The sequence below is a fragment of the Pundamilia nyererei genome, unplaced genomic scaffold (assembly GCF_000239375.1).
Source record: "Pundamilia nyererei isolate P.nyererei 1_Seehausen unplaced genomic scaffold, PunNye1.0 scaffold00297, whole genome shotgun sequence".
NCBI classification, from domain to species: domain Eukaryota; kingdom Metazoa; phylum Chordata; class Actinopteri; order Cichliformes; family Cichlidae; genus Pundamilia; species Pundamilia nyererei.
The window spans coordinates 467649-489264 of NW_005187698.1; the positions used below are offsets into that span (position 1 = coordinate 467649).

General features: G+C 41.9%; 4 protein-coding genes across 6 annotated transcripts in view; all 4 read left to right on the plus strand.

The window, feature by feature from the left end:
- Positions 1-2999, plus strand: part of LOC102208961 (fructose-bisphosphate aldolase C-B-like) — a 4227-nt gene extending 1228 nt beyond the window's left edge. The window contains exons 2-7 of the mRNA XM_005751052.1: positions 166-394; positions 493-653; positions 778-861; positions 957-1131; positions 1524-1723; positions 1835-2999. Coding sequence (XP_005751109.1) covers positions 166-394; positions 493-653; positions 778-861; positions 957-1131; positions 1524-1723; positions 1835-1927 — 942 coding nt within the window. The 3' untranslated portion in view covers positions 1928-2999. The remainder of the gene's footprint in view (positions 1-165; positions 395-492; positions 654-777; positions 862-956; positions 1132-1523; positions 1724-1834) is intronic.
- Positions 3000-5774: 2775 nt separating this feature from the next.
- On the plus strand, positions 5775-11641 carry pigs (phosphatidylinositol glycan anchor biosynthesis, class S). Its single transcript, XM_005751035.1, has 12 exons — positions 5775-5865; positions 7081-7220; positions 7317-7428; positions 7513-7602; positions 7711-7802; positions 8011-8251; positions 8329-8471; positions 8556-8670; positions 8777-8922; positions 9015-9115; positions 9195-9405; positions 11127-11641. The coding sequence occupies exons 1-12, from the start codon at positions 5847-5849 to the stop codon at positions 11403-11405; spliced, it is 1689 nt and encodes a 562-aa protein (XP_005751092.1). The 5' UTR covers positions 5775-5846; the 3' UTR covers positions 11406-11641.
- Positions 11642-11974: 333 nt separating this feature from the next.
- srsf1b (serine and arginine rich splicing factor 1b) lies at positions 11975-16311 on the plus strand. 3 transcript variants are annotated; one of them, XR_312223.1, is made up of 5 exons: positions 11975-12393; positions 12860-13068; positions 13172-13344; positions 14636-15352; positions 15686-16311. XR_312223.1 is itself a non-coding variant. In XM_005751036.1 (4 exons), exons 1-4 carry the CDS (start codon positions 12203-12205, stop codon positions 14846-14848), a joined length of 786 nt encoding a protein of 261 aa, XP_005751093.1. In that variant the 5' UTR covers positions 11975-12202; the 3' UTR covers positions 14849-16311. The 3 variants fall into 3 exon arrangements, 1 of the variants encoding a protein (XP_005751093.1); XR_312224.1 differs by having other exon boundaries at positions 14636-14951; positions 15264-16311; XM_005751036.1 differs by having other exon boundaries at positions 14636-16311.
- A 2812-nt stretch (positions 16312-19123) lies between these two features.
- Positions 19124-20305, plus strand: LOC102209236 (serine/arginine-rich splicing factor 1B-like). Its single transcript, XM_005751053.1, has 4 exons — positions 19124-19233; positions 19543-19714; positions 19797-19970; positions 20255-20305. Exons 1-4 carry the CDS (start codon positions 19124-19126, stop codon positions 20303-20305), a joined length of 507 nt encoding a protein of 168 aa, XP_005751110.1.
- The last annotated feature ends 1311 nt before the right edge of the window (positions 20306-21616 follow it).

The window sequence follows — 21616 nt, forward strand, 5'->3', positions numbered from 1 at the left end:
TGTTAGTTTACATAGTTTGTCGTGCTCAGTCGACCTTAAAACACAAGAGCCTGAGTGCTGAAAATCTCAACCTCCTTTTGTTTTGAATGTCATCATCACTTCGCTGTTGATATAATGCAGTCAAGTGACTCAGCTTAGCAGGCAGTGTAAACCCTCATCGTTTAGCAGGTAAAACCTGAAAGGTGTTCTTTTTTTTTTTTCTTAAACCAAAAAAAAACACGCTTTCAGTGTGTTTACATACACTCAGACCCACACATAACAGCAGATCATGTTGTTAGGACCAACTGGGCTAAAGTTATTTCAGGTCAAATTCAGAACATTTTCTGTTTGTCTTTACAGGTTGACAAGGGTGTTGTACCCCTCGCTGGAACAAATGGAGAGACCACCACTCAGGGTAGGAGACAGTAGACGCACAAGTTTGAGAACTGAAATGAACTTCACGGAAGCCCTGTGTGTTTCTCATGGCTGGTTCTGTGCGTTGTTTGAGTGCAGGTCTGGATGGGCTGTCCGAGCGATGCGCGCAGTATAAGAAGGACGGCGCCGATTTCGCCAAGTGGCGTTGTGTGCTGAAGATCAGCGAAACCACGCCGTCTGAGCTGGCCATCTTTGAGAACGCCAACGTGCTGGCACGATATGCTAGCATCTGCCAACAGGTTAGTGTGGTACTATAGAGGATTCCTTTCCTTTTTTTGGAAAGGACACTAGTGATCATCAAATGGTAGTATTGTATATTTCTAAAATACTGGTGTTAAATTTACACTCTGTAATCTCTTTCAGAATGGTATTGTTCCAATTGTGGAGCCTGAGATCCTTCCCGATGGAGATCATGACCTGAAGCGTTGCCAGTACGTCACCGAGAAGGTAACATGTTGCAGAATGTGGAACTCTGCCACCTTTATCTGTTCTGGAGAGTTCAAGTTTGGACTTACGTGCTGTCGTTTGTCTCCTGCTGTTAGGTCCTTGCTGCAGTGTACAAGGCTCTGTCGGACCACCACGTGTACCTCGAGGGGACACTGCTGAAGCCCAACATGGTCACAGCTGGACACTCCTGCCCAACTAAGTACAGCAGTGAAGAAATCGCCATGGCTACTGTCACTGCTCTGCGCCGCACAGTGCCTCCTGCTGTCCCAGGCAAGATACTTGTGTATATAATAGGAAAAATTCAGGGAGTGGGACAGTATCGGTGTGCAACAGCAGGGCTCCAAGTGACTTAATAGAGCAGCATATTTAAAAGTTAAACCATTATATGTTATCATGGATAAACTGCTAGCTGAAACATGCTTTTGTCAGTTAGATCATCCCTTGGAATTTGGATGAGTTAACTAGTAAATTGGCAGTCTTGGCATTTTTCAGATTGCTTTGATTTCCTAATAGTAATACTTAAATCTCTAGATTCTTTCACTCGTTTATATCTACCTGCAGAGTGCAAACATGCAGGAAAAGATGCTTTCGAAAACCTTTAAAATCTTCCTCGACATCAGGTATGAGCAGATCGGTAACTCGTGTTTCTTTTGTATAAACAGGGGTGACATTCTTGTCTGGTGGCCAGTCTGAGGAAGAGGCCAGCGTGAACCTTAATGCCATCAACAACTGCCCACTCCCCAAGCCCTGGGCCCTGACTTTCTCCTACGGCCGTGCCCTGCAGGCCTCAGCTCTTAACGCCTGGAAAGGACAGCTGAACAACGAGAAGGCCGCCACCGAGGAGTTCGTCAAGCGTGCCGAGGTCAGACCACAGGAAGGGACATCAGATGTGTCCTTTGTACTGCTAATTTAAAAAAGCAAAACTTTCTTTGCTCTTTTGCTTATGTCTGTTTTGTTTTTTTTTCTTCTCCAGGCTAACGGTCTGGCTGCACTCGGCAAGTACGAGTCTTCCGGAAGTGGCACCGCCGCAGCCCAGTCCCTCTACGTGGCTAATCACGCCTATTAAACAGCAAACTACCACGTTGAGCTGTGGCATAGTTATAGTCTTATATCTGCTCTGCTGTCTCCCCTCTTCACTCCTCCATCAATCACAGGCCTGTGCTGTCCGCTTTACTTTAGAGTTCTTAAATTTACATTATTAGATATGTGTGTATTTGAAACCATCATGTGACATCACAGTACAAAAGGAAACAGACATGGGTCATCTGTCTTTTTTATTTTTTTTTTATTTTTTATTTTTTTTTATTTCCCCCAGTTTCAACAAATGGTTAGTTTTGAGACAATTTGAAGTTAAACGGTTGGAGGATAATCAAAAATGTTTAGTCAGTATTCATTCCACATTCCTTCTTTCACGCAGCTGTCTCTGCCCACTTCACACAAAATATCAAATCACTCCCAAGCAGGCCAGATCAGCATGTTTGTGTCAGTGTTTCGCTTCTGTCAGAACGGCATTTGTTCATTGTTGAAACGCTCTACTAACATCCGCACTGACACCAAGTGGGACCAACTGCTTATTAGTGGCATCAGAACATGCGTTAAGGAGCAAGATGGCAGACGAGGTGAAAATGTTGAGCCGAGTTGATCTTTTGAACAAAAGTGTGGAGTGCTCTGTTGTGCTTTCAGACAGATGTATATCTAGTAGATGTTAGCAGGCACATTATACTGTAATAAGCCACTACACACCAGGATTCTTCCTTTTTTTTTCTTTTTCTTTTTTTTTTGTTCTTGTGCTCCTTATCACCATTATTGAATTTTAAAACAAACAACCATCTTGTGTGTCTGTTCATTAGCTTAACATTACATGCAGTAATCGATGTATTCAGTTGTGTGAAGGTGTCAATATTATGTGATGCTAGTGTGTCATCCTCCCACCTGATTTCCCCCCTGCCTGCCCTACCGAACGACCAGACTAGTTTCTATCAACATTCACATCCAATGGACCAATGGCGTGGGGTCAGCAGCGGGGAAACGGTCGCTGCTGTGTTGGAGTACTGTGCCGTTTGTGGTGTTAATATTGTTCTTTAAGCACTTGGTGTGTCAAATAGTGGAGAAAAATAAACTAAAACCTTAAAACATCAGATGCTTTTGTGTGATGGAATTTTCTACACCTGTCCTGATACTGGCGATGACAGAGTTATGCATGTTAGTCAAATATTGCTACTTTATTATTTAGAATCTTTACTGCCTCTACATTTTAGAAATCAATGTTGAGTATTTAATTATATTTAGTTGGCTGATATCATTACCTTTACACAATCAGCTTATTGTGATTTGAAATTAAATGGCCAACACTAATCTGCATATTTAAACTTTATTTTCAGTTTCCTGGAGGTGTGTATATGCCTACATGCACCCCCTTTCTGAGTCAAAGTCATGTGTTTTGCGCTCAATCTTGCAGATTGGATAGACAGTCGCATGGAAGCAGCTCAGGGTGTGTAGGCATGACCTGCTGAAGTTAAAGCTAAAGATCAGAATGTAACACGTAGGATATTACTTTGGTCAGGGTTTACGGAAACTGGTCCAAAAAAAGGGAAAAAATATCCAGTGAGCAGTATTTCTCTGGATGATAATGCTTTGATGGCAGAGGTGACTGGCCAGACTGCTTTGAGCTGATAGAGAGGCAGCAGTAACTCAAATAACCACTCAATAGCTAAGATGAGATAAAACTTTATTAATCCCTCGGGTGGGTTCCTCTGGGAAATTCGGTTTCCAAAAGCACAGCACCGACAGAAGTTACAGTTACAGAATATTATATATATATATATATATACATACACACACACACATATAAATACAGAGACAAATATAAATAAAATATACGAGGGGATAAATAGAATAAATAGGAATAAAAATACAAGTGAATTGCACATTTCAAGTATTGAGGTCTATTGCACCATTGACTAAGATATGCAGAAGAGCATCTATGAATGCACTACACATCATGTGGCTTAAAGGAGATGTGCTACCGCAGCAGAAGACCACACCAGCTAAAATTTCTTTCAGTGGACAGTGAGTCTGTGTGAATTTATGAAGCCTTTTTAAAAACAACTACGGGGTCTCCTTCACCAAATGTAAAAGACAAACTTGGGCCAAAAGGTAAAAAATATAGAAAATCGCTCCACAATTTTGCAGCTGCAACTTCGAAAGCCCCGTCACCTCTGAGTTTATGTTGTGTCTTCAGAACCAGCAAAAGTCTCTGGTCTGCTGACCTGAGAACGAGGTGGGACATAAGAGTGCAATAGCTCAGACAGATAAAATTATGTAGAATCATTAAGAGACTTAAAGACAAATAAAAGGATTTTTAAAATGGATTCGTAAACTAACTGGAAGCTAAAATTGGAGTGATGTGCTCTTGCATCCTTGCACCAGAAAAAAATCGAGCGGCGCTGTAGGTGAGCAACTGGCCTGGCCAATTCCAATGAAAAGTGCATTGCAGTAATTGACACAAGAGGTTTTAAAACAGAAGTATTAATGTTTCAAGGTTGGACTAGAGTGGCTTGACCTTTGGCAATCATCTCAACTGGAAAAAGCAGGCTTTTGCTACAGTGTTCACATAAGCTTTGAGCTTTAGAGAAGGATCCACTTTCACTCCTAAATTAGTGATAATGGATTTCTCATATGGGGCCAATGAGGAAAGGTCAATACAGGGGCTGCTGCTGGTGCCGCTGAATCTAAACAACGTGACTTCTATCTTGTTCTCATTAAAATTCAAGTGATTTATCACCATCCATCTCCTGATGTCAATAAGGCCGTCATGGAGAGGCAGGACAGAGCATTCAGTCGTGTGCTAACATGAGGTCTAAAGTGTACCTTATGTTGGGTCCAAGATGTGTATCACCATTTTCACTAGCATTACTGATGCTACCAGTTTCTTAAAATTATTTAGATGAAATAAGCACTTTATGAAAGGGTATCTGTGGTGTCCAGTAGAGTCCAAGGGTCACCACACAAATCACCCAAATTTAACAAAGCTGACCTAAAAGTAATGAGGTCACCTGTTTAACACCAGGACCAGCTGGACAAATCAGAGCAGGGTAAATACATAACTGAGAGAGCAGCTGTTTCCTCCCTTATTGCCTATTCTGGGTGTCCTTGAGCACCCTGGCTAACTTCCATATATCATCCCAGGGTTATCAGATCAGATTTGGGTTTTACTGGACAGCTTGAGGAAGATGGCAGTGATGCAGGTGGATGTCCTTCTAGTGTCCTTACCTGACAGAACGACCACAATATGTGCATCTTCGGTGTCTGACAAGTGGTCATCAACACCAACACCAGGGTACCACAAGGAACTGTCCTCTCCCTTTTTCTATTCACCCTCTACACCACGGACTTCAGCCACTGCACAGAGACCTGGTATCTTCATCAGTTTTATAATGAGTCTGTGGTGGTTGGATGCAATAGCGAGAGTGATGAGATAGAGTACAGGGCTGTGGTGGACTTGTTTTTCCACATGTTGCGGGCATGCTGCTGGGGCAGCAGACTAAGGATCATATGTGTTAATCGTGTAAATAACACTAAGCATACTCACTTTTGTTGGTTGCTCAAGGAATTTATGCATTCACAAAGATGAATTGAGCCTGTCGTAATTAAAGCTACCACAGATGGCGCTGAATACCCACATTCATCACAGTGTGTTTGTGCGTTTAATTATTTTACAGGTTGCGCCGACGGTCATTTTCACTCCTGCAATCCTTTGCACAGCAACGTACAGCCCTAACACCTTTTTAGAACTATACGGGCAGACAGATGTATATGCAAATATTTGATCCTATTTAATTTAATGTAAGCTATCTGTATGAACCACGGTTCTGTTTTCGTCCTCACGCGAAGAACCGCTTAGATACGTTTAAAAATTGGTCATGTGATCGGTGCTGCTGGCTGCTTGGCATCCACGAGTGCTCCCTCCCAGTTCATTGGAAGAAATGGCTATCACGGAAGTGGGTGAGTAGATTCGTAACTGAAATGAGTGTAAATGATTTAATTCTTATTAAGTGTTTAATTTTCATTGGTTTACGTTAGATTTATTAAACATTAACCTTTGTACAGAGTGCAACCATAGCGGACTAACAGGAGCCGTTTTCTCCATGTTATGACCCTTTGAAGCTAATGGCTAGCTAGCCCCAGTTGCAGGGGTGATGCTCTGCCACTGCAAGAACACCTGCTGTTTACTACATGATTTGTTTTTGTTTTGTGTTTTTAAATATATATTTTTAATTAAAGGAATACTTACGATAGTAAAACTTCCACAAAGGGCAGTAATATGACTAATGTTTACACTGAGCCTCGTTTACAACCATGTAAGACACTGTAGTTGATGCAGCATGATAGACACAAATGTCTTACTCAGTCAGTGGTCACCAGTCTGGACATATCGAGGGTACGTAGGGGTCAAGGATTGGGATAAAATCCTCTGTCATAATATACAGTCACCGGATATTTTATTAGGTACACCGTGAGACTACTGAGTTCGATCCCACACTGTAGTCACAAAGGGGTGGACATGGTCAGCAAGAAAACTCAAGTATGGTATTTAAACGAGGCTCAGTTGGTGCTAAGGGGCCAAGAGCATATCCCCCACACCAGTTACACCACCAGATGCCTGTACTGTTGATACAAGACAAGGTGGATCCCTACCTTTATGCTGTTGATGTCAAATTGTGACTAAAAAAGTGGCCAGTGAGTGCGTGTAACCTATTTTAAAATATTATATTTAACATATTGTTCAATGATTTCCAGAAGCAAAAAACAAACAAACCCAAAACTATTTCATTTTTTAACAATTGAGTATTTTTAGTTTAAACACCATGGTAAACTCTGATTATGTTTGCTGGTGCTTATATAAATGATCTGATTTTGTTTTAGCCTGAATCCCAAGTTAGGTTTGAATGTCGGCATTTAGAGCTGAAATAATTGGTCAGTTATCTGTTTAAATGAAGTTTTACTGCAGTTATTTTGGTAATAGATCGATTGTTACAGTTAGTCATTTTAATGTGAAACAGTGTTTATTTTAACTAAGCTGTTATTTAATTTAAAATGGGTGTATTTCAAATGTATACTTTAATTTCTACTGTACTCCATTTTTAATTGATAGATAATTAGCAGATTTATCATCAGTGAAAATCTTTCAAACAACAATACTGTGTGTTTGTCTCCCAGAGCGTCGACGAGGTCAGCTTGCTGCTCTATCCATAGCAGCCGTTGTCATCATTGTGGGAGTCCCTTTGTGGTGGCGAACAACTGAGACATACCGTGCCTGGTTACCTGTCAGTCAGATCAAAGATCTGGCTAAACTGCAGGTTTTTTAGTGTTTCCATTTATCTCTCATGCCTTGTAGTTGATTGATCTTCCTTGTGTAATACATTCTTATCTCTACGTTATTTCTTATTTTGTAGCTGCATTTGAGCGCTGATGTCGAGGTTGTGTTTGCACGCGGCACCGTGACGCCAGAACAGCAGAAAAAGGTCCCGTTGACGCAGACGCAGGATGAGGAACATACAGTGGATGGTGATTTGCTCATGCAGTTTATGATTCTGCGGTCACAGAATATGAAGCCTGCAAGGTCGTTTGACTCTCAAACTTTCTTTCCAGAGGACACAACATTGAGGTACAGGTATGAAACAAAGTACCGCACAGCTACAATCATGGAGGAAGATGCCCTGAAAAAGCCGACTGCTGCAGGTGAGCAGCAGCCTGTCAAATCCAACTTGTGGTACTTCAGATGTTGACATTTGACATTTTTTCTCAAAGAAAGCACAGCTGATAATCACGATAATTTTTCTGCTTCAGAAGCAGATCTGTCTCTGCATATGCTCAGTGAGAGTCCGTGCGGTTCTTTAGTTGTGTATGTGATCCCGGAGTCCTCTTCTTTGCTGCCTGAGGTAAAACTGAAGCTTTTTTATTGTATTTCATGAGTGTGATCACTCCATGCTAATTACTATTAGAAAAAAGGATAATGAAGAAAATATAATTTACTGTCACAGATTGTAAATAGAGTACCTTCTGCAGAGCTTGAAACACAATTAATTATTTGTTATATTCCAGGTAAGACAAAGATAATAAAGTGCATTGAACCTTCATGCCTTTCAGGATGTGAATGTGTATATCGGTCAGCGAAGGACAGCCCTGGTGCGTATCAGCGCCCAGATGAGAGTGGGCAAGACACTAGAGCAATTGCTGGCTCAGTTGGAGCCCCAGATCAAGCAGGTGCTCCAAGTGATGTCTTTTAGCCACACTGACATCACCGTTGCACTCAGCGACAGAGTCCGTTTTAGACCTGGCAACAAAGAGAGCATTGCTGACAGCATGAGAGCCTTCAAATCTAGCCCAGGTTGGTAATTTGGCTCCAGGTTTAACTCTGAGAACACGTTTGTGTCTTTTCTTTGATTGTTCTTATCTTCCTGTCAGGTTATGAGATCACATTCAGTCTGCTAAACCCTGATCCAAAGTCACACCAGCTGCACTGGGACATTGAGGGTGCCGTGCAGACATACATCCAGCCTTTGCTTACAAAACTGTCCCCTCTGGCTAACTTTAGCATGGACTCTCAGGTGCTGTTAATGCACAGTCCCTATTATGACAAAGAAAAGATGCTCAATTATTGGAAGTTAAGGTTTACCTTTCCTTTTTTATAGACCTTGTACTACACCATGCTCGGAGTGACCCCACGCTTTGACAGCAGCTTCGAGGCTTACACGCTCAATGCTGACAGCCTTGCACATGTCATCAACCCGGTGGAGGCTAGACTTGGTAAAAGTCTGCTTTTTTAAATGATCATGGTTTAGCTTTTTCTGCTGTATTTAAATACAATATGTTTTAATTCTTTTTTTTTTTTTTTTTTGCGTTTGACTTCCAGGCTCTAATGCAGCATCTTCTAACCCTGTGTTAAATTTTCTGCTGTATGTCCCGGATATTCGTCATTCACCCCTTTACATCCACGATCACAGGAAACAGGAAGTCCCTTCCAATGCGTTTCACTCTCCACGGTGGGGTGGAATCATGGTAAGAAGAACGAAGAGCAACGCTGAGAGAGGGCTGCATGTTTATTTTGTTATGTTGGGTATTGTAACCTATATTTATCCATGTTTTTGCAGGTTTATAACGTGAATGGTTTCTATGGGTCGGAGACGGAGTTCCCTGTTCACGTCAACATTAACATGGCTAAAGTGATGGGAGTCTTCCTCGCCCAGCTTCGGTAAGTGTTAACCCGCAGTGCGGCAGTCGTTTTCTTTCCTCTCGACACAAAGTAACCTTCATGTGCCGTGTCCTGTCAGGTTGTTGCTGGGCGTGCAGTCATTAAGCCCACCACCTGGCTTCCTCGTGGCACCGTGTGGTAGCACAGGACTAGCTGACTGGGAGCTGGATCGCCTCATGTGGAGTCGTAGTGTGGAAAACATTGCAACAGCAACCACCACCATCACCTCTCTGGCGCAGTTGCTGGACCAGATAGGCAACATTGTTATCAATGACAACATTGCACAGCAGGTAAGGTGAAGGTGTTTTAGTAGTTATGCGTTTGCTCCATGTAGCAAAATTGTGCATGTGCGTAGATTTCTTAACACATCTTAACTTTGATTCTGGAGATTTATGTCATTGTTTTGGTTTCTCAGTTTGAATTTAAAACTGTCATATGTGACTTTATTTTGTTGTTAAATACTTTGTTATTGTCAGTTAATCAACAATAAACAAGCTACTTCCTGCTCATCACCTGAAGACAAAAATCCAAAATTCATCCTTCTTTTAATAATTGTATTATTGTACTAGCGACATAGTAGTGAGGACGCAAACTAAAGTTAGTTAGTAAGCTTCTACTCTGAGGGGCTTCTGGTTCATTTGCACTGGCAGGTAACAAAGATTGGCCAGAAGAGCATCTGTTTAATGTAGTACAATCAGATCCTAGCTGGGGGAAGTCAGGAACAACATCAGCAATCTCACTACATAAGCAGAAATTAGAAACATAAAAAACAAAATCAGAAACTATTTCTGTTGTCACAGCCAGCTCAAAAAGTTAAACCCCCCCCAAAAAAGCTCAATTAATCTCAGTGACTGCAACATATAAAGAGGATGCCACACCAGAGTTTGAATTTGTCAGCAATACTTATTTTATTTAAACAGAATGAAGGTCTGGAGGCCTGGAAAACGGTAAGATAAACAAGGAGTCCAGGCCAGCCACACAGGAGGCTGTGGGACCCAGAACCTCTCTCCCTAAACTAATAGAATAATAAAACCCATTCATGCATCTTCTGCCACTTATCCGTGTCCAGATCGCCATTGCAGCAGCCCGGGGAACACAGAGGCATACCCTCGGTCTCTCGGCCATCCAAGAAATGTAATCTCTACAGCATGTCTTGGGTTTGCCCTGGTGCATCCTCCCAGAAGGACAGGCCAGGAACAGGACATGCCCAGGAGGGATCCTAGTCAGATGGCTGAGCCACCTTGGCTGGCTCTTTGCAATGTGGAGGAGCAGCTCCTCTACTCTGAGCCCCTCCTAGATGACTGAAACCCTTGCCTGTCTCTAGGGAGAGGTCAGCCAACATTCAGAGAAAGCTCATTTATATTGCTTATATCCACGTTCTCATTTTTTTGAGTTAGTACCGAGAAGCTAGTGGACAAAGTTGCAGACCTGTCCCTCTGTCTGCCTCTGTCTGCATCTCACTCAACAAGAGCCCGATATACTGAAAAATCCCCCATTTGGGGCAGCAACTTGAGCTTAACCCTGACTGGGCACTCCACCTGGCATAGATCTGTGGTCTCAGACATGGAAGTGCTAGTTCTCATTCTTGCTGCATCACATGCAGCTGTGAACTGCTCCAAAGTGAACTGGAGGCGACCACCTGATGAACCACATCATATGCAAAAAGCAAAGATGAGGACCTGAAGCCACAAAATTAGAAGCTTTTTGCCACTTGGGTGCACACCTAGAAATTCTGACTCTAAATTTTGTCAATGCCTTTTCTTTTTTTTTTTAAAGAAAAGATACACAAAAAAATTGCCCTATGGAAAACCAAAAAATAACACTTTCATATCACACGAAGACTGCATATATGAACACAAAGACAAACCGAATGAACCCAAATAAAACAAAAGGCCATTTCAGTCTCGGTATCAGAGTGGTATCTTACGGCTAACAATTAGGTAGTCTCCTCTAATTTCATAATAATAACAATAATAATACATAACCTGTGATCTAATTTGCTAATATGCAGGTGTCCAGTGCTGTCACGTCCCTGCAGCTGGCCATGGCTGAGCTGGAGGTCGGAAACCTCGGCTTTGCTCTGCAGTACAGCAAAGAGGCCATCTTGGCTTCGGAGAAAGCATTCTTCGACCCTTCGCTCCTTCACCTGCTCTACTTTCCAGACGATCAGAAGTTTGCTATCTACATACCACTCTTCTTGCCCATGTGCGTGCCTATTCTGCTCTCAATGCTGAAAATAGTGTCGGAGGCCAGGCAGAGACGCAGAGAAAAGCAAGCCAAAAAGGAATAAGAGGCACTCAAGCAGGAGAAGAAGAACAAAGAAACTGTATGAACAAACCATTTCGTTAGTGGCCTGAAAAGGCTCATGTGAACCATTGTGGTTTGGGGTTTACAACTCCTATTGTTTTGTACAAGGATTTATGCCTGATGTACTGAGTGATTGCAGCAACTGTTTGACACTGCATGGCTGAAAGCTTCAGTTTATTTATTTTATTTCTCATGTTATTAAGAAATAAAAACTAAAGTTCCGTCTTTTGTTGTTGCACAATACCTAATGGGCTGGTACAATGGGCTGGGCGCCTGAGCAATCAGAGCACATTTACCAATTATACAGTTGTTCATACACTCGGTATTTATACCTAAACGCCTTCTAACATTAACACGTTCACTCACACTCTAATCAATGGGGTTTAGGGTCTTCCTAGAGGATTTATAGATCAATCCACTGAGCTTCAGACTGGTAGATAACCCTACCATCTGAACAGCTGTGGCTCAGGTTACGGGTTACGCTTTAAAGTGTAACCCCACTCTCCGATAGGTGGCGGTATACGCCTTTTAAAGCTAGACGTACCCTGTGAAGAAGAATCCGTTATCGGTAGCTTCTGCTTGCAACTTTTAGCCCTTGCTTATCTCGCTGTTTGAATTCCGCTTCGAAGTGTTTCAATTTTTATTAAGGTGTAGCTTAAACCGAATCTCTAACGCGTAGTTCGTACATGCCGCTTACTATCTAGGCGCCACTCTAGTCATTTTTTTTACCAAAAGTTGATCTATTAGCCGGCTTGCTAACTTCCCTCGCGTTGCGCCATCATGTCTGGCGGTCTTATTCGAGGACCCGCGGGGAGTAACGACTGTCGGATATATGTGGGAAATCTCCCTCCCGACATACGTTCAAAAGACGTGGAAGACTTATTTTACAAGTACGGAAGTATTCGTGATATAGATCTGAAGAACCGAAGAGGAGGACCACCGTTTGCTTTCGTGCAGTTCGACGACCCGAGGTGAGCCGCATTGTCCCGCCGCCACGTCTGCCTGTTATCTCCACAGTTAGCCAGCTACACCCAAATAAGGGGACACAACGTGCGAGTTGACGGGATATAACCTGTAGCAAGAATTTGGTTTAGGAGAAGGTTTGAGTCGAGTAATTGGAGCTCTTTTTGGATTGTCGTGAAATGTGTGTTGTTGAGGCCTGCAGGAGGCCACGTTAATTGGCGGTTTACCCCGTTAAGTACCTGTGAATGTGCTTGCAAATGGGCTACTACCAAACCACTTTTTAGCTGATGGGTAATGATCAAGATACCAATTAAACGATTTAACAAAATATCTATCATCTATAAGTCCACTATAAGAGGCTAATTTCCTCCCCATTTTTAAATAGTCTATGACAAAGACTGAGATGCGAGTAAAACTGCATGTTTGTTTGCATTATTGGTATTAGATTATTCATTTCACTGTTCGATTTCACAGGGATGCTGAAGATGCTGTTTATGGGCGTGATGGATATGACTACGATGGCTACCGTCTGCGTGTGGAGTTCCCTAGAAGTGGAAGAGGAGGTGGAGGTGGTGGTGGTGGTGGTGCTGGAGGAGGGGGAGGAGGAGGAGGGGGAATGGGACCCCCAAGGGGAAGGTATGGTCCCCCATCCCGACGCTCAGAGAACAGGGTGGTTGTCTCAGGTGAGTGGTGTATTTTTCTATCTGAAGGTTGTGGTCTCTAGTTTAAAAGTGTGTAGTTGTATGTGTAAAGCTTACAAAACTTTTGTTGTTATTTACTTGTTAGGCCTTCCCCCCAGCGGGAGCTGGCAGGACCTGAAGGATCACATGCGGGAAGCAGGTGATGTATGTTATGCTGATGTGTTCCGTGATGGCACTGGTGTGGTGGAGTTTGTACGCAAAGAAGACATGACCTACGCCGTCCGTAAACTGGACAACACAAAGTTTCGCTCCCATGAGGTATGTAAATCCTCACATTGTCAGACTCTCTTAACTCATTCACTGCCATTGACGGCTATAGACGTCAATGGCAGTGAATGAGTCAATGGGTTTAACTCATTCACTGCCAATGGCTGGCAGTGAATGAGTTAATAAGGACTAACTTGAAAAGCTTAGTCTTAAGAAGACGAAAAAAAGGCGACAAGTGGACTTCTTTAGGCTTGCAAAGAGGTTTCACCTTTAATCAAACGGAAAACAAATAGTTACAGATATTTATGGTGTGTTCCTGAATAAGTCAGAAATTCTGTTTTCCAGTCAGAAATTTAATCTGGAACACCCCCTGAACTTGGATGTGCCACTTGTAAAGTCAGACCAGACCCAGGAACTAAATAATTCATAGGCAGCATACCTTGACAACAAAATGTAGCATTAACCCACCTTGGCTCATGTGCTGACTCACATGATCAGTAATGGGTCAATGATACTTGGAGCCGCTGCCAAAGGGAACAAATGCTGCTACACTTTAATTACCCGGGACTCTCCACCATTTGTTTTATATCATTTATTGATCTCACAAGGGAAATTGTTTTGTTACAGCGGCAGGATAAAGAATAAAAATTAGCCTGTTACAGAAAGACAGTTAGTTACAGTTTCACAGAAAATGTCAGCCTGAGGGAGAACTAACTCTTTTACCTCAGAATTGTGGAGTGGGTGAGATGGATTGTCCAAGATGGAGAGCAATTTGAGCGTCCTCCAAATTCTGGCCAATCATCGTTCCAACCTTGTGAATCAGTTGGCACTGATGCTTTTTCTTGCTCCTTATTGCTACCACAGATGGGTAGGAGACCTTCAGGATCACTTAGAACTGAAGGAGCCTGTTGGCTGCGAAGTGAAACGTCTTTGCAAACCTAAAGAAGGCTTGATGCCTTTTTTTTTTTTCTTCCTCCTTTATCTCCAATCTCTTAAAGCTGCTAAGACTACCATTACCCATATGACTGAGAGCCAACACAGACATTGAAAAGCTTACTTAAACATTGTAAGGAATGTGACAGTTAATTTGCAGTAAGTAAAGCAAAATGCTCAACTGTAAAGATTTCCTGGTGATAAGAATCAATAATTGGCTTATCTGTTTTATATTAACAATAGCAATTTAAAATTCTGATGTGTGGATTGGGGTTGTTGTGCAGCAGTATGTCTGTTTATTTATGACTAATACATCAAGCAGGAAAAATGTGGTTAGCTATTTCTGTATGTGGGTTTCATATAACAGGAAAAGGAATGGTCGGTGATGTGCGCTCATGTTTGTGTTCAGGGTGAGACGGCGTATATCCGTGTGAAGATGGACGGCCCTCGGAGCCCCAGCTACGGTCGCTCTCGCTCTCGTAGCCGCAGTCGAAGCAGGAGCAAGAGTGGATCACGCAGCTACTCCCCACGCCGCAACAGAGGATCTCCCCGATATTCTCCCCGCCGCTCTCGCTCCCGCTCCCGGTCCCATTCCCGCTCTCGCTCCCGCTCTCGCACCTAGGCAAGCCTGACCTAAGAGCCAGAGTGGAAATCTTCACATTACTCAACGAATCCTGTGTATTCATCAAGGATCATCTCGTGTGTCACCTATGTATGCTGTCATGGTGTGTGCTTCCTTCCCTAACCGACACCAACCCACCTGCAGTTTTATTTTCCATTCTAATTTTTGCAGACCAGTTGAGCGTGCACATGACCGAGTTTTGCTCCATTATTTCTTCTCTTCTCTCAAAACGTGTTCTGCTTCTGCTGTGTCATCTCTAATTCATCTGTGTACCTCTCTTCTCCTGATTGTCCTGGTTGAGTGTTGAATGTTTTTTGCTTCATTTGCAAAGATTCTTTTTATTTTTTTTATTTTTTTTACTTCCTTCAGGCGAAATACTGCTGTCTTTTTGACCTTCTTGTGTTTCTCTGTTCAGAGTTCAGAGGAACAGGATAGGATGGGAACAGAGGAAACAGTTCATATTAGGATAAACAGGAGGAGGAGGAGTCAAATGTGGCACCAATGGTATGATGGCTGTGCCTTGTCAACTGTGAAATTATAAGGCTGTTCATTTTTTCTTTTTTCAAAAAGCATAAATCTGACAATAGGGCCCAGTTTGAATGTTTTCAGTAGTTAAGTTTTTTTGTTTTGTTTTTTTTTGGGTTTTTTTTGGTGCTTTTCTCATCCTTTATCATACAAAGTAAATCTTTGTATTTTGGGCTTGATTATAGATGGTTTTCTCCTTTTTCTCAAAGTAAACTCCCTGGTAGCTGCATTTATTTACATTACTTCAAGCATTTTCCTGAAGGTGTGATTCTAACTCGCCTCCTTCTCTTTGGTTCTGCTGGTATTCTGAAGGTTTGGACTGGGCTCATTGTCTCACCATTCCGGAGCTGGATCAGGATTCAGGATCAGTTTAGGATTAGGCTTCAGGATGGATACATGGAGCAAGATCATAGGAGCGTTTTTACCGGGAGAAGATCCCGACCCCCTGGCCCTGTCCACATAAACCCATCAAACCGGAACTATTGTAGTGCGATATTCAGAGAAAATTGGCTTTCGAATTTTCCAAAATTTCCCTTTTTGTGTGGGACCTCACAGACAGACTTACTGGCTACACAGTGCCGCACCGTTTATTTTCATTTTTTAAATAATTAAAAAGAAGAGAAAAGCATGGATCAAATCCAGGAGGAGGGCTGGGAGGTGCAGGATGGATCCACACGCGTAAGGAGTGGTAAATAGTGGAAAACCGTTACCAGTGGAGGAGGGAGGGAGGGAGGGGTGAAGAGGGAAGTCTGGGAGGAGACAAGGGATCGTAACTTTAATGTGGTTTGTATCTTTTTTTTCTTTTGTTTTGTTTTTCTTTTTGGTCCAGTTTTTTTTTTTTTTTTTTTTCTAGCGGTGGCTGACTTCTGGTTTTCTTACACATGATCTCAATTATCTCAAAGCTTTATTCTCTTTTAATAAAACGTTCTACAACATTAGATGAACTGACTTTTTTCTTTCACTGCATTAAAAATGGTGTGTACACAGTATTTGAACATATTCCTCTAGGTGGCTGCTGTTAATTTCATTGTCTTAAAAATCTCATAGCTTAGCAGGAGCACTGTTTGCCAAGGTGCTACCTCTTTCAGATCTTTCAGTCCCGCACTCTACACTTCTTTGTCTCTTATGATGAAGCCAGATTTGCCTCATTCTTCTTCCTCTTGCCTGGTCCACTTTGACGTCTCCACAATGGATCATCTGCCTCCATCTCACCCTGTCCTCTATGACATCAGTCCTCTGTATATCCTACACTACATCCATGAATCTTCTCTGAGGTCTTCTTTTACTCCTGCCTGGCAACTCCATCTTCATTTGTCTAGTATAATAATGGATTGCATTTATATAGCGCTTCACAATTCAGTCACTCAGAAGCGAGGTTGCCATATCGTGCCCTCGGCCCCTCTGGCCAATACCAGTAGGTGGAAGGGTAAAGTGTCTTGCCCAAGGACACAACAACCAGGACAGAGAGCTGGGGATCAAACTGGCAACCTTCCGGTTACAGATGAGCTTCTCAACCCCCTGAACTACAATTGTCCCACTATGCAACCTCTGCACATGTCCAAACCATCTCTGCCTTGTCTCCCTAACTTTGTCTAAAAATTGTTCAAATTAAGCCGTCCCTCTGATCTACTACTTTCTAATTTTGTCCATTCTGGTAATTTTCAATGACATTCTTAACTTCAACTTTGCCACCTCCATCTTTGCCTTCTGTCTTCTTTGCTTGTGCTGTCTCTTGTTAGTGTTAGGAGGCAGTGAGAGAAGAAAAGATTAACATCTTCCCCCACTCTTCTGTCATCTTCAGGCACATTATTGTGCAACAGCTCTGGAGGCAGTTGTTGGTAATCTGGTCTTGGACAGATTTTATGCCAAATGGCTTTCCTGACAGAACTGCACTGCAGCCCACCCGAGGTGGGCTGCAGTGCCACATTTTAACTCATGTTTACACCGAAATATCAGGACAGACTTTAAAGGTGATTTTAAAGCCAAAGAGATTCATGTTAATGCCCACACTTTAGAATTGTACTTCAGAATAAGCATGTATATTGAAATGGTTGTCATTGTTAATTTGGGTGACAATTGTAGGTAATTGTGCTTAAAAATGTTTTGTTTTTTATTTGTATTTATTACTTTTGGGGCAATGTATGTGTATGGAGTCAACAAAATATCCACAAAAAACACTTTAAAACTATATATTGTATCATTATCTCTTCCAAGAAAACAGACAGTTTTAGGTATAAATGAGACAACAAAACCCCCTCCCAATAAATAAATAAATGAGCAATTAGTTTTTACAAGTATTTTAAGGATATAAAAGCTGAGGGGCAATGCTCTACACCAGGGGGACATTTGAACCCTGCCCCCCTGTAGATTTGCCCCTGGTGTTAATAAGATAATATTGGTTTTACATTATAAGCTCAGTTTTTTATGAAATCTTATTTCTACCACTAAGGAGGAAGAAACAAAGAGTTTTGACATATGCCATTCATAAGTCAAAACTCCAACTTAATACCTCAAAATGTCCTTATTCTTTTTCAGTTTCTGGTATTATTTCTCCAAAATATGAGTTAGAAAGTGGCAGAAATGAGTTTCCATAGATTTTAACCAACTAGTTTCACAGGTTCCGGATACAGACTGCTGGGTTTCAGATGTTTTCATTTTATTGGCTCTGTATTATGCCATAGTGACCAGATATTTGTAATATGGTCATCTCAGGTACACAGGTCTACTCCCACCTGTATTATCCAGAGATGTTTTCAAAGGTCTGCACAAAGACCCTATTATATAGATTATAATAAACAGATTAATTTGAACAGTATCCCTGGCACTTGCTTCACAAAGTTTGACCAAATTAAACTATTTATCTTCAAAATGATTTACAGGAGAGTTGTTCTTTGAACTTATCAGTAGAAAAATAAACATCTGTAACTAGAATTTAGCTAAAACAGTTAAATAATTTTTTTAATTAAGTAAACACTATATTAAAAGTAAAATAAAGCAATTGCGAAGTAAGACGAGCAAGATATCTTGAAACCTCATTGAAAACGTCCCTGTAAGTCCCCCTGATATTTCCCATTTGTATTTAATGAAATCCTTCATACCACTGGAAGTAGACGGTCAGCTCTATTTCCAGCTTTTCTGTAAAAGTGTGTGTTTCAATTAAAAAATGATTGAACAGACAGAACATAGTTTGCTGTTTCAGCACCATGGAGAGTGACACTGGGACTGATGGGGTCTGAGTGTTTTAATAAAGAAATGACGTTTCTCTAAAAACACTTCCCATGTCTAATTAATGTGCACTGTGATTTATTTACACAGCTGTATTGGTCTCTCCATGTAAGAAGTGTCCTCAGAAAATTATGCCAATTTTAGATAATGTTGTAAAAGTAAATTAAGACCAATGTTGCAATTTTATTTTGGGTGAAGCAATATTTTTAATGCCTTCGGTTATTTATGGGTTTAATATAAAACACAGATGTGCTTTGCAAGTCTGAAAAGTGAAAGCAATTAAATCTGCATTCTATTTGATTGCCACTAGGGGGCAATAACTGCAGTTTCAAATTACTTGGGTTCCTATGTAAATCTACGGGAAACTGGCTTTCTTACTTAACCTTTCTAAGCAATTTTTTGCTGAGTTTATGGGTTCAGTCACTCATTTGGGGTAATACCGAATTTAAAAAATTGAGTCACGGTTTTAAATCTTTCTCATACTAAGTTTCACAAAGGTAATGCTCATTGGCTAACCACTTAAGCATGTGGTTTCACAAAGAGAAGCTTCTTTCCTCACATCCTATTTCAAAGCACCAGCTTGACTGCGCAAAAATCCTCACCTCCAAGCTTTTTAACCCAGACTTCAGAAGCCAGTAGGTGGCAACACATTTTATACTGTCTGTGGTTGCATACTGTTTTGTCCTTACCATTTTTTATCATTGAGGGTAAACTGGACAACAAGACTACTCTAATCCGTCTGCACTACAAATGAGATAATGAAAACAGACCATCAAATTGCCTCTCTGAATCTTAAGAAAAAGTTGTATGCTTGTTGTTAGATTGGCTCAGTTTTACATTAACACATTAAAGTGATATGTTGAGTCTTCAGTAGTCCAAAAGTCAAAAGTCGATACCCTCTGTCATGTTCCGAGGAGTGCGTGAGTGTCAGTATCACTCTTCAGGGATGCAGAGGATGCTGTTTATGGACGTGATGGTTACGACTATGATGGCTACCGTCTGCGTGTTGAATTCCCTCGAAGGGGAGGTGGTGGCAGAGCTTTAGGAGCCCCAAGGGGACGGTATGGTCCCCTGTCACGGCGCTCCGAGTACAGGGTTATAGTCTCAGGTAGGCGCGTGCATCTTGTCACCTCGCATCTTATTACCTCCCCAGCTTAATGTGCTACATTTCCTATAACATCCCTATTCTTCACGTCAGGCCTTCCCCCCCAGCAGGAGTTGGCAGGACCTGAAGGATCACATGCGGGAGGCAGGTGATGTATGTTATGCTGACGTGTACCGTGATGGCACTGGCGTGGTGGAGTTTGTACGCAAGGAAGACATGACCTACGCCATCCGTAAATTGGATAACACCAAGTTTTGCTCCCATGAGGTAGGTTAGGGTCGCTGCAATGAATAGCTCTGGGAGTAAATTTTAGGATTTAAAATTTCCAAGGTAAGTCCTGATACAAAATTTTGAGCAGGGAGAGTGAGGAAAATGGTGAAATTCTACATTAATGACACTAATCAGATGGTGTACAATGTTAAGACCATGTTTAATTTCTTTCGTGGAGATTCTTTGTAAGAGGGCAGCAATCTTTTCCAAATGTTTTTAACCACAATTAATGTAATCAAGCAGCTCTTTTGCCATTCCCGCTCTTCTGTTTGTATGTTCAGGGTGAGACGCCCTACATTCCCCGACGCTCCCGCTCTCGCTCTCGCACCTAGACGCCCCTCCTATGACATAAACCACCAGCTCATCCCACCAGCTCGTCTCAGAGTGGAGACGACAGACTTCACAGAACAGATCTCCATGGACCATTTGCTGTGTTAACTGTTTCCTGCATCTCTTGTGTGTTTCTTTTCCCCCAGATTTCTGTTGCGGGATTTATTTTGCTTTAGACCAGCTGAATTTTCCTGGTTTATGTATGTCCCCTTTACTTATATCCTTTTCTCCCCCTTTTCACGCACAATGATCTAAACTTTTTTCCTGCAAACTTGTCCCTTCCTATGTGTGTACTCCTCCTCTTCCAGTTCCAACCTGTGTGTGGATTGTATGCTTTGTGTTTTGGTTTTTATACTGGGGTTGTTATGGATGTATATATATTAATATAATATATTTGTTACCAGCATTGCTTATAAAATTGTATTTTGACCCTTTCCCGTGTTTCTCTGCTCAGAGTTCAGAGGAGCAGGATAGGATGGGAACAGAGGAGACTGTTCATATTAGGATAAGCAGGAGGAGGAGGAGTCAGATATGGCACCAATGGTATGATGGCTGTGGTCTCTATATCTGAAATCTGCATAAGATAAGGCTTTAGTCCATTTTAGCCATAAATATATGCTTGAACATAGCTGATTACTGTAATGAGATGTTTGTGGTTGTAGTAAAGGTTTTGTTTGTTGCATGCTCACATTCTAAAGTTCATACCGGCAAGGTTAGACAAGCCCCTAAAGTCCAGTGATTCTTCTCAGTAGTCCCTGCAGATTTTTCTAAAACATTATAAAGTCCTGTGATGGTTCTGTCCCTGGTAGCTGTATTTGTTGACATTTCTTTAAGCATTTTCCTGAAGGTGTGATTCTAACTTGCCTCCTTCTCTTTGGTTCTGCTGGTATTCTGAAGGTCTGGACTGGGCTCATTGTCTCCCCATTCCGGAGCCGGATTAGGATTAGGCTTCAGGATGGATACATGGAGCAGGAGCATGGGAGCAGTTTACCAGGAGAGGATCCCGACCCCTGACCCTGTCCACATAACCCCATCAAAGTGGAAACATTTTGTAGAAATATTCAAACTTTAAATTGGCCTTCAAACAGCAGAAAGAAAATTTCTTTCCACACGGGAAGGCTTCCTGATGAGAATTATTTTTCTTTTTTAAATTAACATGATCAAAGCTTGGTGTAATCCAGGAGGAGGGCTGGGAGGTGCAGGATGGATCCACGCACATACGGAGAGTGGTAAAGCTAAACATGAACACACTTACGGAGGGTGGGGAGACTGGGAGGTTACAGGAGAATGTGACTTTATGTATGTCACATTTC